Source organism: Pleurodeles waltl, chromosome 2_2 (genome assembly GCF_031143425.1).
Source record: "Pleurodeles waltl isolate 20211129_DDA chromosome 2_2, aPleWal1.hap1.20221129, whole genome shotgun sequence".
NCBI classification, from domain to species: Eukaryota; Metazoa; Chordata; class Amphibia; order Caudata; family Salamandridae; genus Pleurodeles; species Pleurodeles waltl.
Window position 1 is genome coordinate 1119919669 of NC_090439.1, and position 14161 is coordinate 1119933829.

The 14161-nt window shown below is 41.6% G+C and overlaps 1 protein-coding gene across 7 annotated transcripts in view; it reads right to left on the reverse strand.

The window, feature by feature from the left end:
- Positions 1–885: 885 nt before the first annotated feature.
- The window catches only part of IQANK1 (IQ motif and ankyrin repeat containing 1), a 338309-nt gene continuing 325033 nt past the window's right edge, over positions 886–14161 (reverse strand). For 6 of the 7 annotated variants that reach the window (XM_069220928.1, XM_069220926.1, XM_069220925.1 and 3 more), the window contains 2 exons: positions 9185–9313; positions 915–4184 (listed from right to left, as the gene is read on the reverse strand). In XM_069220928.1, coding sequence (XP_069077029.1) covers positions 4010–4184; positions 9185–9313 — 304 coding nt within the window. In that variant the 3' untranslated portion in view covers positions 915–4009. Of the gene's footprint in view, positions 4185–9184; positions 9314–14161 lie in introns of all 7 variants that reach the window. The other variant, XM_069220930.1, reaches the window with a different exon arrangement.

Here is a 14161-nt window from a genome sequence, read left to right on the forward strand (position 1 = left end):
TTGAGAACAAACTGGATTTGACCATTTTTCAATGTTTTTGAAGATTCCTGAAGACAAGTCTAGCCAAAAATTAGAACACAGCAAAAAATGAATTAAATAAAAGTAGAAGTGCAAATGCAAGAGCAGAATAATGTGGCTAATATATATTTCTATGGAGAATGCAAAAATGTGAAGGTAAAAAGTAGCCTTTTACTGTCACATCTGAGAATTGTATGTAGACATTTATTAAGTCTCAGTGTTAGCCCCTAACTGGTATCCCTTTCTTTACTGTAATCCTTTTTCTCTGTTTGACCATGCTGTCACCGCTATGTTACAGGGGACAGGAACCCCCATATCTCTTCCTGTGCCATCCTATCTCTGCACTTTCTTCTTAGACAAACACTTACCCCTTCAACTATTCTAACCCAAATCTATCCATACTAAACCTATCCAGAACCCATCTCTTAGCGCAACCTAAGTGCTATCCAAATACTATCCATTCCTATGGCACTGACTGTAACTAACACTTACTCCAACTCAACTCGCTGTACTTAGGCTTCCTCCAGTACTAACCATAACTAACTCCTATTCTAACTTAACCCCCACAGCTTACCAAACCTTTACCCAAGCCCTTGCTCCTTAATACATTAGTAATGCATATCCCAATCCTACCCATAACCATTCTGTAACCTTAACACCTTACATTAGACCATCCCTCCGCCATACTGTACTCTAAAACCCTAAAACTTAAACCTAGTTCTGTGTTTTTGTTACTGTACCTTTTTAATTCTAAACATCTTACTGGTGCAGAAGATGTTGCGATCTTTGAATGATGTTCCTTCACTTACAGAATGTTGTTAAAGTTAACAATACTATTCAGTTCAGATAGACCCCACAGACAGGAATAAGTAAAATGTGTTTATTATTATTACAAAACGCAACACTGGCCATTGTGGCAAGCTTCAAGGCGAACATAGAAATTCAAAACTGTTTAATCAAAATACAAATGCAGTCCACTCGATGCAGATAAAACATATAAATACCATAAATTCTCTAACACCACCAACCATAATCAAAAATAAGGAAACCAGTTATAAGCCTAGCCCTCTCCCAGTAGTAATCATCTAAAAAACCCAGAGGATGAACATATTCAACTTTTGTTTAATCAGAAATAGAATTCAATTTAATCTTTGACAAAGGGAGAGGAGAGATGTGCTGGATGCTTTTAGATAAGTTAAGTCCACCACTTTGCCCTCGCAGCTTTATGTATCCCATCTCCACATTTTGTGCATGTGCGCCTTGCCACCGGTGGCTTGTGTTCCTTGCTGCAGCAGCGACTTTGCATGGTGATTGTCTGTGAGATTATTATATTTTTGAAGGCCAAAGATAACCCTGATGGCTCTATTTTGTACTAACTGTACATTGGCTAGAACTTTGCCTGAGATATTCAGGTAGAGAACTATGCAGTAGTCTATTCTCGACATCTCAGCAGTTTGTATCAGAAGCTTCCTCTGTTCAAAAAGCAGTAGGGGAAGACTTTATTTAAAGAAAAAAAATGGCAATTCCTAAATAATAAAAATGGTTTAAGATGACAATGTCGCCTCTTTACACTTGCTTGGCCTGGCGCTCAAAGGAGAAGCTACTATGAAATAGCACACCCACCCATCCCTGATGAATCCATGGACACTGGTGCCAATTCCATACAATCAGGCCAAGTGAAGAGCAGGTTTGTGGGATCTGGATAACCAAGAAGGAATTCAACATCATCCCCAGTTAGGCACACCCAATTGTCATGCGTCCACTGCTGGACCATCCTCAAACAATCCGGCACCTCTGCTGAGTCCTGGGAACTTCTGTGGCAATCAAGAAGAATCTGTGTCATCAGCACAATGCTATTACTACAGACCACATCCCTTGATAAACTCGGCCAGGGAAGATTACATTTAAATGGCAGAAGAGATAGGGTTGACCCATGTGCTGCGCCAAAAGTTACAGGGAAAGAAGGGGAAAAAAGTACCCAACACACTTTTTTGGTCCTGTCTGAAAGAATAATATAATTCACTACAAGAATGCGTTGCAAATTCCTAAAGGCTGTTCGTGTGATGTTCAGGTGATGGAGGAGAACAGTGTGATCCAGAGTGTCAAAAGCTGTGGATAGTTTGAGAGAATAAACATAGCAAACCTTCTGTCCCTCAGGTCAAGCAGTTTTTCTCGCACATCAACTCAGAGTCTCAGTTGATCCATGACCTCTGCTTCTGTAATTTTTGCAATGAAAAGCAGGTTGGATATAGGTCTAAAATTCTGCAACTTTGTTGAGTCCAAGGTGCTTGTTATATTCAAAGGTAGTACATTTGCATCTTAAGTGCTGAAGATCTGATGCACCTCTGGAGTGGGAGAAAGTGTAATTAATAAGCTCAGATCTCCTGCCAGGGAGTCAATAGTTAAAATAGCCCGCAGGCTTGGAGCCTAAGCAAGAGTTAGAAACCTTCATCCTACCTACCCACCCTCTGTTGTCAATACTTGGTAACTGTGCAGATAGGACCAGGATTTCTTTAGTTGGTGGATATTTTACACAATAAAAGCCTCAAATAGTTTGAATTTGTTTTTGATCTTGCTTATGGAGGATATTAGTAAAGCGATTGCAATATTATTCCCATTGGATGTGCCAGAGGCTCACCACTGTAGTTACAGTGGCAGCATTCCAATGGTGCCAGGTGGAAGTCACTGAAGCAAAGGGAGAAGCACTGCATGTCTTTTTGGAGGAAAGAGGTGTGGTACCTGAGGACGTAATCTTTGATGCCAATCATTTAAAAAATACAAACTGGACTGCACTGTGTTAGGACAGAGATCTAGAGAGAGAGAGAGAAAAGAGCTGCATATTTGTGTTACATAGAGATACCCAGGTGTTTTATAGGTTCCAGTTAGATTGTTGGTAAGGTGGAAATACTGCAGTTGATACGATTACTGGATTTTAACTAGTTTTTTGTTAGAAATGAGAGGATAGAGATTTATCAGATGTCACTGAGCATCAGAGTAGTTTCAGCAGTGGCCACTATTATCACTTCTTGAGCACCACAAAAAGATTAAACATTAGTTTAAGTCATGTGAATGGAGAGTCTGTAACAACATCCTTTATGTAGGGAACGAGTCAAGGACTTTTCAGTGGAATGCACATTTTAGACAGGGACATGGATTGCAGAGTTAATGTTATGTTACGTTAGGTTTGTAGAGCCTGATTATCACCCGGGGGGGGGGTATGATGGCACGAGCAGGTACGAATAAAGCTGAGCCTTGTGTCTAGAGTAGCTAGTCGAAGAGCCAGGTCATAGGCTTCTTAACGACGGGGACGCTTGGATGTGTAACAGCACCTCATTCCACGCTTTAGGAGCGTTTTAAGAGAAGGCTCAATCACCAGATCTGGCTTTCCGTATGCGTGGGATGTGTACAAGCAGGAATCCAGCCAAGCAGAGGTGTCTGGAGGGTTTGTGAAAGCAAATTCTATTATTGAGTTATGCTGGACCTGGGTTGTGTATTTTCTTGAAGATGTGGCTGAGGAGTTTGAATTGTTCTCATTTGTGTATGGGGAGCCGGTGGAGCTCCTTAAAGTATGGAGTGATGAGTGTGCAGCATGTAATGTTAACAGTGTCTGGATGACAAGTTTTGTATGGTCTGCAGTATCCTGCTCAGTTGTTTGTTGGTTCCGACATAGATGGTTCCCGTATTCCAGCTTCCTTGTGATGAGTGCGTGGGTGACAGTTTTCATGTGTTGACTGGGAGTCATTTGAATGTCTTCCTCAGCATCTTTAGGGTGTGGAAGCAAAGTAAATACTTCAGTCCCATCTAGGGCCCCAAACCTACATCTGTGATCTTCACAATCAGAATGATGAAATGGTCAACTCTAGTGTTCAAAATGTTTGGCTCAACTAAGGGGAGAAATGAGATCATAAAAAAGGATAAGAATTACTCTACTTTATTGAATAATTTGAAATTATGTTTTTCAGCATCTTCCTCTGTTAATCATGAATCTACTTTATAACCCTTTCTTGGAAACAACCACTTCAATTGGTAGAAGCAAGCTGAGCAAAGGCTCGGGTGGCTGGTGAAGTTTTGTGATGATGAACAGCTTAAAGTTTTCTGTGCGGGCTGCCTGGAAGCGAGTGCGGGAGTACTGTAGGCCATCCTCAGATTTCACCAGAGAGAGGTACCTGTTGATGGGAAGAAAGAATTTAATATACACCCAAAAACATCAATACATCGTGCACCTCCTCTGTGGGTTAGATCTCTTAAGCTCTGCTACAGCTCCATCCCTGAAGTCAAAATGTGCTTGCTTGCCAATAGAAAATATGATTTTACAAAGTACTCACCAAAAAGAGGACAAACTTACCTTTATGGTGTCCCTGTTACTCTTAGTTTGTATGCTCTTTCTCATTATTAACAAGGACACAAAGGGGACCATTACATTCTTCTATTGATGTAAATGTAGTAATTGTGCTTATGGCTTGAAAACCATGGCTGGGGATCATATACAGCTAGGTATCCTTTCCCATGTATGGAAAGGCCCACACCAGCACCATTATGTAACCAATCGGACCAATGGCTGAGAAGCTGGAGGCACAGTGTTAGTAAAGCAAGAAAGCCTGTGGGTCAGAAGTAGGTAACTGTCCTCTTTAACAATAGCTCTCCAGCCAGAGATCCTCCTGGGGGTCACAGCCTTAGCCTTAGACTCGCTCTTTTTAAAAACTAAAAACTGTATCTACCTCTCACATTTTGAATAAATACATAAACAGTGTCCCTAACCACAAACAAAACACATGAGATTAAACATTTCACATCTCTTAAACTCCTTATCTACAGCTAGTAGGGCTTACCCAGGACAGGGAGATCAGCTGTATTACCACAGTTCTTTCATCTCACTCAGCCGAGCAGGATCTTGGACTTTGTGTATTTTCATGATTTTTTTTAGCCTTCCTAAGTCATCCTTTTTAGCACTCTGAGTTTTTCCTTTGTCTTTTGTTCTGACCATTTATTTGCTGAGATTAGATTGCTATTTTTCCTTTTCTCTGAGGTGACACAGGATTCTTATAAATACAGTAGCCAGTGTGATGGGCAGATATCACATAAGGATGAGCACTCCAGCTGTCTGTATTGCCTAGTAACTGACCATGACCTCTCGGTCTGTGGGTGATGGCTTACAACAAGGCTCGGGCAATCAGAGGGAGGCACTCAAAGGAACCTGTTCCTTCTAAACCTTCTACCCTGATCAGACATTCGAGGTCTGGCTGGAGGCCTTGGAGGGAATCCCCTTCTGAAAAGAATCAAAAAGGAATATCGGTTAGATGTACTAGGAATTGCGATTTTCTAATTGTGATTCTTACCGAATTGCAATTAGGAAATCACAACTCCTAATCTATTAAACCTTTTTTATTTCAAATGAGTGATTCCTAGTGGGTCGAAAATCAACATCTCATGAAAATTAATGTGGTAGGTCGCAACTTGTGACCCATTAGGAATCGCAGCCATCAAAGTTATGGTGGCCTGCTGGAGTCAGCAGACAACATCTGTAATTGCTTTTTAATAAAGTAAACCTTTTTTTTCCAAATGCAATCCATTTTCCGAATGGAAAAATTGATGAGCTTAAAATGAAACATTTACGTTTCATCTGGGCACATGATGGGGTACATGCGGGTAGACACCGTCTACCCACTCTTTTCCCAGGGTGGATGTCATTCATCCTGCTGAGAAGTTGGGGCACACTGAACTATACTGAACTCTTCCTAATGTAAGTTTCGGACACAGGAACACATTCAGCTGTGCTTGCACGTTGTCTGCTTTTGTTCGGAGAAGCAACATGTATGTGGGCAAGGGGGCTTTGTTAGGTAACCCACTTATCTATCTACATGAAATAAAAATCTGTCACTCAAACGTTACATGATGTACTTTGCAGGAGACATGCTACTTTAAATCAAAACTGGTATTAGACAAAACACAGATCTTTCCACCAAATGTGTTAACCTCCAGATATATCTTACCTATTTGTATTATTCCCTCAGATTTACTTGGCACACAAAGATCTCTGCAGCAGGTGCCTTAACCCTACAAGATATTTTAAAATGCAGATTTTGCAACACAATTAAGCAGAACATATTTACTGCCATGTTTCTCCTTGTTGCCAAAATCTTTGTGGCAGAGTTTTTTTTTTAAAGAACGTTAAAGTTGAGGCCCAGATTTAGATTCGAGGTTGTGTCACTTTTTTGGCGCAACCCCGTCACAAAATGTAATTTGTTAAATATTGTAATGCACTCAAATGTACTCATGATAGACCTGCTAAACATATGTGTGATGTCACTTCTTGTGATATCACTTCCTGTGAGGTCATGGGTTGTGATGTCAACTCCTATGATGCCACATGCAATATCACAAGCTAGGATATCACTTGCAGACTGCCTAACTTTTGCTCCCATCGCTTCACTTTTTAAGATTTGTGCCCTGAGTTTCATTTTTTAAGAGTTGACCGTGGTCAAATGGACCTCTTTCTGCTCTTAAAAAATATATTTTTAACATTCTCAAAAGGGAAGGGATCCTGAGGGGACCACTTCACATTTGCAAATGGGTTACCACCACTTTTAAACTGCTTGTGAAGTATTACTGTTTTGCAACTGGAATTTGCGTGCAAAATAGTAATACATACCATACCTATCCAGTATTTGGAAGGAACACGCTAAACACACCCCTTCCAAACACCGAATCGCAATGCAAATTGTGATACAGTAACGAGCTACCAAATCACATTTTGTCTTTTGTGCATTCAAAAAATAATTTTGTAATCAGAAAAGGCCAATTCTGCAAACTGGGACTGGGACTGCAAAAATGCTTAGTATATCTGGCCCGGGTGTTTTTCTCCACCACCTTGGCTGTGAATTGTACACCTCCTCGAAAGGTGCCTTTGAGCCCTCTATCTTTTCTTGGTCTTTTTCTCCCACCTGGCAGCCTACTTCAATAATGAGGCTTTCATCAACCATCATGTCGGCACTAAGGGAGTTCTGAGTACCTGGTAACCTGTCAGCTACAAGGGAGTTGTCAGTACCTACTGACCTCTCGGTCACAGGGGAGCTGAGGGTACCTATTGACCTGCCAGCACCAAGGGATGAATATGAACATTAATCAGTAGAATTATCAGCACAGAGCAGGTAGACACAGAGCAATTCATTCAGAACAACATATTTTACTTCAAGGGAGGAGACCACTGCAATCCATCTCCTCTGGGAGGCAGGGTAGGTATGAGGGAGTTTCCACCCCATTCCCCCACCTCACACAGCAGGGGGGCAGAGGAAGATGATGATGTTCAGGAGAATTAGAGGGAGAATGGTAATGATGAAAATGACAAAAATGCAGACCACTGGTAGCATTTCAATGTTTCTCCAATAAAATATAATTTTTTCTGTTTGTTATAATCAGTGCAATCTTATTTTTGGTTTCATGTGGGACTACTTCCTAGAACCTCTGTGTCGTTTATCCGTCTATATTATATAACGTATCTCAGAGAGTCTTACCATGTTGCATCAATTTCCCTCCAGAGTAGTTTATTGCATATCCCTTTCTCTTAGATGACCGCTGATTAGCTACCAAATACCTGCAGAATCAGAGTCCCTGTGACAGAATTTCCCCGTAAGAACATTTTGGACACAAACGACTCTGGTTACTAACCCAGCCACAGCAGACAATGATGTGGCACTAGATGGCCTTTAACTGTGGAGAAATGGTCATTAGAAACAGACACAGAATTTAAACATGAGTCATTGACTGGGCATTAAAGTGGCCTTCGAAGATAAGGGAAATTAAGAGAAACTATTTCCAATAAGCCTATATTGGAACACAGAATAATCCGAGTGATGAAGATTTCTGTAATGTAATTTCCTCAACATAAGAGATAACTTCATGCTCGTTGTCCTAGGAGAATATCAACGACATCCTACAGATGCACCTTTCCTGGACTTTGCACATTTTAATCTCCCAAACATTAGAGGCATTAATTACATGCTTCACAGCCATGCATTCGGAAGAATTACATGCACCGTTTAGGAATGTTCGCCATTAGTTTTTTTCCTGGCACTCTATACTACCTTACCAAGTGAAACTAGAAAAAAAATTCATAGACACCTTCGGGGGAGCATAGTTGAAAGGCAATGAGATACTTGAATAAATGTAAAAAAAAAAAAAATCAAGATGTCTGGTACAAAGAAAGAAAAAGTCCTACAGTTGCAAAAACATGCTGTCAGGGCAAAGCCGCACTTATTGATTAAATAAAGAGGTCTTCTGAGGTTGCTGAAAACCAAAACTTTAAAACAGAGCTGAGGGCCAAGACCTTTCATACCGTCTGCGCTATCATTAGAGTGTTGAAAGCTTCTTTTCTGAGACACAGGGAGACTACATGTTCTTTGAGAAGTGTTGAATAATTCACCCATGCATGAGGGTAGTTCAATGCAGCCAATGCTTAATTTGCTCCAGTGTTTGGCAGTGCTGAGAACCAGCACCTATTTATAAACACCGGCACTTAATTTTGACTGTCTACCACATGGTGGCGCTGTCTGTATTTTTTAAGGCCAACAAACTGTTTCTTACTTCCATATACTTAAAAACCATAAAGAACTAGTGCTTCTAATCCATATTTAGCATTGAAGGTAGCCTGCAATAGTTCAAATTGTCACACTTGTGTACATTGAACCCCAGAACTCACCTTTCTACAAATCATCCACTGAATGCAGCACATTAATTTATTTATGAAGTAGCTAATTCTAGCAATTTGGCAGACCAAGTGCTTTTAAATGCTACACTGCATGAACTTCAAAAAATGAGTCCATCTTTCGCGTAATTACATACTTAGATGATCATTTTCTGTCAACTTAGGAAAAAAGAAATCTAGAATATTATCCTAAAAAAGTCTTGAGAGATAGGCTTACTCCTTCATGATATATAATGGGTGTATAATTATATCCCAGCAGAGGGCCCAATACCCACCAGGGATCTAAAAAAAGGGACCAAGAACACCAATGATGCGGCCCATCACAGTGGAACTCTTTCAGGTGATGCGTTTCTCAAAGACTTGAAAGTAGGTCATTTGCACATTTCAATGTTGTTCTAACACACATAATCTAGGAAAAGAGATAAATGTAGGCTCTTTCAGTAGGCTGGAAGCTGCAACTCTTACCGTTCATTTTGCAGTAACTTCTTGCTAAAAAGTTCCTCCGAGAGACCCGCCTGTATGTAATCAAGCTGCCTTTTCACTGCATTAAACATGTCGACCTCCATCATGTCAAAAACCAGTGGCTTACCATACCTGCAGAAGATATGTCATGTTTAAAGAGAGATTGCGAAACATGTGTGCATTTCTAGTCATTTTCAGAATCATTTTTTTCTGAGTTTCCTAGTCTGCCTAATGTGACTTTCACTGTCCTCCAAAGTACTTGTTTGACCCTTTCAGTTCTAGGGGCATGGTTTAGGTCTAGCCGGTAATGGACAATCTTCTGATTTTAGGATGAAGCCCGGTACCCAAAGAGAAAACACTGGCACATTTCATAGATATACTATTCAATGGTAGGAGAAATTAGGCTGGTGGATTCGTCCTTATATATATCAGTTACATCAAGGACTGCAGGATTTTTGTCACCACCCAGATGTAAAACTCCCTCTGCCTCTTCCTCCCTGGAGCTACCGCTCTGTCCCGACCCTACCGTGCATCAATGTGCTCTGTGTACATTACTCTTTCAGCACTACGTAGATGTCCTGCCCTGGTTCTTTTTTTATGTGTGCTTCCTGACCCCAAATCTGCTCAAACCTCTTCCTTGGAGTGCTCTGTTAGTTTACTCGCTCCCCGTTTCTTTGTCCTTTCTTGTCTGTGCTTTGGGGCTGACATATTTATACTCTGATCTAATGCCATCTGAGGCAGGTGTTCCCTTGGACCTGGGTATTAAAAACTCACCACTGGATTCTAACAAGTAGGGGTTCCAAGCTTTTCCTCCACAACCCTGTACACTGAATGTCCCTTATGCTAAGTTGGTTCCTCCTGCGCTACTGTATCTTCAGATGTCCTTTTGGTCCTCTCTCACATAGCGGCCAAGTGTCCCACCACTATGTGCCACGTGCTGCTCCACTCCAGCTTTTTTCTTTGCATTCTGGAAGTTGTAGTTGCAGTCTTGTTTTATAATGGAAAAACAAGACTACAAGTCCCAGAATTCAAAGAAGAAACCTGGAATGGAGGAGCACATAATGCATGGGCCTGGCAAACTTGGCAGGGCTGCTTTCACCTGCCATTATACTTTGGTTTTGTGACAGGTGAAGTGGTAACCATCCTTTAAACTTTGACTTTACCTGTGCTTCTTGTATTTTCTGCTCGCTCTCTTTCCAGCTCATGCCATACCTGTCGTGTAACCCCAACGGATGAGCTTCCTGCCAGTTAGTCCCCTATGCAATTCCAGTGCTGTATGGTCTAACGTTTCTGTCTTTGAAGTGATTCTCACCCTACCTTATCCTTCTGCCTTTTATGTGCTCTAGTCTGATCCCTGCGCCTGGCACTTTGTGCTCTCTGTCCTCTCAACCTTTCTGTTTCACTTACTTGTTATGTACGTGCTCTCTGTGCTCTAAAAGGTACCACCTACATGCAGTGATTTGAAACTAAATTTCAAGACATGAAACAACCATATAGCCATGGCCTGTGGAATTATAATGTTCACAAGAAAATGCAACAGGCACAGATGAAAAGCAGCAATTTTGGCATACGGAAACAGGTTTATACTTCATAAAATTAAGTTATAAATATTATCACTTTATATGTGGGAGACTGCAATCTCACTATATTGTACTGTGCTTTATTTCCTTACCCCAGACACGTTCTGACATCAGAACACACTTTTATAAGAATTTCATGGGAGCAGAGAGGCCTTCATTCAGTGTGAAGGAAGGTAGTATGCATGAGCCCAAACACTATTTGTGTGCCAGCAACAGTTTGTAAAACAAAAGTGTCACTAGACAATTTTCAGAGAGACAGCCAGGGGGCCTATGTCCCACCTTCCTTTCTCTCCAGAGTGCAGGCTGTCTCAGGCATGAGCAGCACCTGTTCATCTGAGAAACAAAAATAATTTCTGCCAGGAGTGAAGGATGGAGGAGCGAACAAACGGGCTTATTAGTTGGCTCCTAGATCTTTCATACATGAAAAAAAATTCTATTATCTTGGAACAGCTGGCGCTGCTTATTCCTGCAGTTTGATTGGACGAGCTGGCGCTGTTCATCCTCGCAGGTTGATTGGAAGAGCCGGCGCAGCTCGTTCCTGTAGGCTGACTAACAAAATGGTTACTTACCAATAGGATTAGTGTTTTGCAGTCTGAAGGGTTTTCTGGATTCACATGCTGTGCATTATTGCCCCATATCTAGTTGTTAGGTGCGAAATTGTCTTACTTTGGGTTATGTTTTGTTTTTATGGGCGTCATAGACCAGGCCCCAGATGTTCCTGTGTGCAGACTTCGGGTTCTTTTTTCTGGCTTGGAGTTTATTGCTTGCTTTTGTCGTCTGTGTTTTCCCTTCACACCTGATTGCATTGTTTCCCATTTCTTCTTCACATGTGAATCCAGAAAACTCCTCAGGCTGCAAAACTACTTCTACTGGTAAGTTCCCACATCGTTTTGCAGCATGAATCCTTTTCTGGATTCACATGCTGTGTTTACATTATGTAGCCGTATCCCCTTTCTTGGGCTGGTTGGGATGAAATGAGGATGAACTTGCAAACTGATGCTGCAATCCTTTTAGTTCCACTTGTGATTCCTTGTTCATTTGGATGTCCACACAGTAATGTTTCACAAATGTGTGAGGAGAGGCCCATGTTGCTGTAGTGCAGATTGTGTCTATGGGCATGTTTGCTAGGAATGCTAGAGTTGGGCCCTTCTTTCTTGTTAAGTGAGCTTTGGGGCATGATGGGAGTGTCTTCCCTGCGGCTAAGTAGCAATTCTGTAATGTTTCCACTATCCATAGTGCAATTGTACCACTTGTTACTGGTGAGCCCTTGGTTGATTTTGTGGAGGAGATGAACAATTGGTTTCCTTTACGAAACTGTTTAGCTTCTTGCAAATAGTATTTTAAAGCTCTCCTTATATATAAGGTGGGCAGGGCTCTTTACATTTGTGTTTGCGGTTCTTGGAAGAATACTGGCAGTTGAATGCTTTGGTTGACGTGAAAATTGCTAATTTATATAGATAAGAACTGTGGGTTTGTTCTGAGAACCACTTTGTGTTTGTGTATTTGCATGTATGGTTACTGTATTGTTAACACTTGTAATTCACTCACTCTCTAGTGGTGTAATAGCAATTAACAATGCTGTCTTTACTGTGATTGATCGGCTATCTGCCTTGTGCATAGTCTCAAAGGGGTTTGCATTATTTTTTTTTGTACTATGTTTAGGTTCCACATAGGTGCTGTTCTCAGAGGTGCAATCCTCTTTTATCCCTCTAAGAACCTTTTCCCCACTGGTAGAGTGAAGAAGCTGTTACATGGTGTGGCCCTGGTATATGCTACTATGGCTGCCAGATGGACCTTAAGTGTTAAATAGGTTACCCTGCTATCTAACAGGTGAGTCAGGTATGTTAGAACAGTTTCCTGCCTTGTTCTTGTTTCCATTGTTATTTTTCTAGTGCGCCAGTGGAGATACCTTCTCCACTTTGCTGCATAGCATTGTCTTGTGGTAGGTTTCCTAGCTTCCATTAATAATCCCATAGTTTTTGGTGGTAGTTGTAGGTGTCCAAACTATGTATTCAAGCACCAGACTGCTAGATTGAGTGTTGCTGCCTCCGGGTGGAACACCTTTCCCTCCTGCATTGTAAGGGGGTACCGTTCTGCATGGATCTTGATCATTTGTCCCCTGGACAAGTAGTTTTGAGTACGGGGCTTGTCTGGCCTATTGTGGGGCTATTAGGATGAGGTTTGGCTGGTGGTGTTGAAACCAGGAGGCAAAGTGTTGGTATTTCTTGTTCTTTGGTGTTGCACCAGATTGATTGCTGGCTTTCCCCAGGCCCTGAAGATCCACTCCAGGGTTTCCTGTTGTAGTTTCCACTCATGTGAGTTGCTTTCTTGTCTGCTTAGTCTGTCCACCTCTGTGTTTTATTTTCCTGGTATGTGGATGGTGTGCAGGTTGATCCTCCTTGGGATAGCCCATTGCCTTATTTCCTGAGCTAATTTGCTCAGGGTGAATAACTTCACACCTCCCTATTTGTTCAGGTAAAACATAGTTGGTGTATTGTATGTTTGTATCAATACAGTCTTCCCTGTCATGAGTGTGTGAAAAATCTTCAGAGCTAGGAACAGTGTCTTTATCTCCAGGAAGGTGATGTGTTTTAATGCATCTGTGCCGTTCCAGTGTCCTCATGCTTTCAGATTGCCCATGTATGCTCCCCACCCTTTGTAGGATGCATCTGTTGTGATGGCCACAGTTGGAGTTGGTGTTTTGAATGGTCCTCCTAAGGTTATGTTCTTTGATGTCCACCACTGTATCTACTTTTGTATGTTTGCTGTTGCTACCACTGGATCCTTCCACATCCCGTTGGCCTGTGACCACCTGTTTCCTAACCATTCCTGGAATGGGTGCATGTGCAGTCTTGCATGTGTTATGAGTGGAATGCATGATGCCATCATGCCCATTAGCTTTATAACTGTCCTCACTTTCAGAGACTGCTCCCTCTGGTATAGGTGAGCTTGTTTCGCCATCGCTGTTGCCCTCTTCGGAGTTGGGTACGCCCGTGCTGCTTTTGGGGTTCAAAGTTGCCCCTAGGAAAACCTTCTCCTGTTCTGGCTGTGGATGCAACTTCTTGTGGTTTATGGAAAACCCTAAGCGTTGTAAGGTTGCAATCGCTGTTTGAATGTCCCTTTTGCATTTCTGTATTGTCTTTGCCTTTACAAGTCAGTCATCAAGGTATGGGCCTAGGTGCAGCAGTAGCAGCCTTTTTGCTCGGAAAGGCTGCTACTGCTGCAAAGCATTTTGTAATGACCCTTGGTGCCTATTGTATCCCCAATGCTAATATAGTAGTGTATTTTGTCTAGCACACATCTGAGGTAGTTTATGTTTCCCTGATTCATAGGAATGTGTAGAATTTGAGATCTATTATAGCCACGCAGTCTTCTTGTTTTAGAAGTGGAATCACTTCTT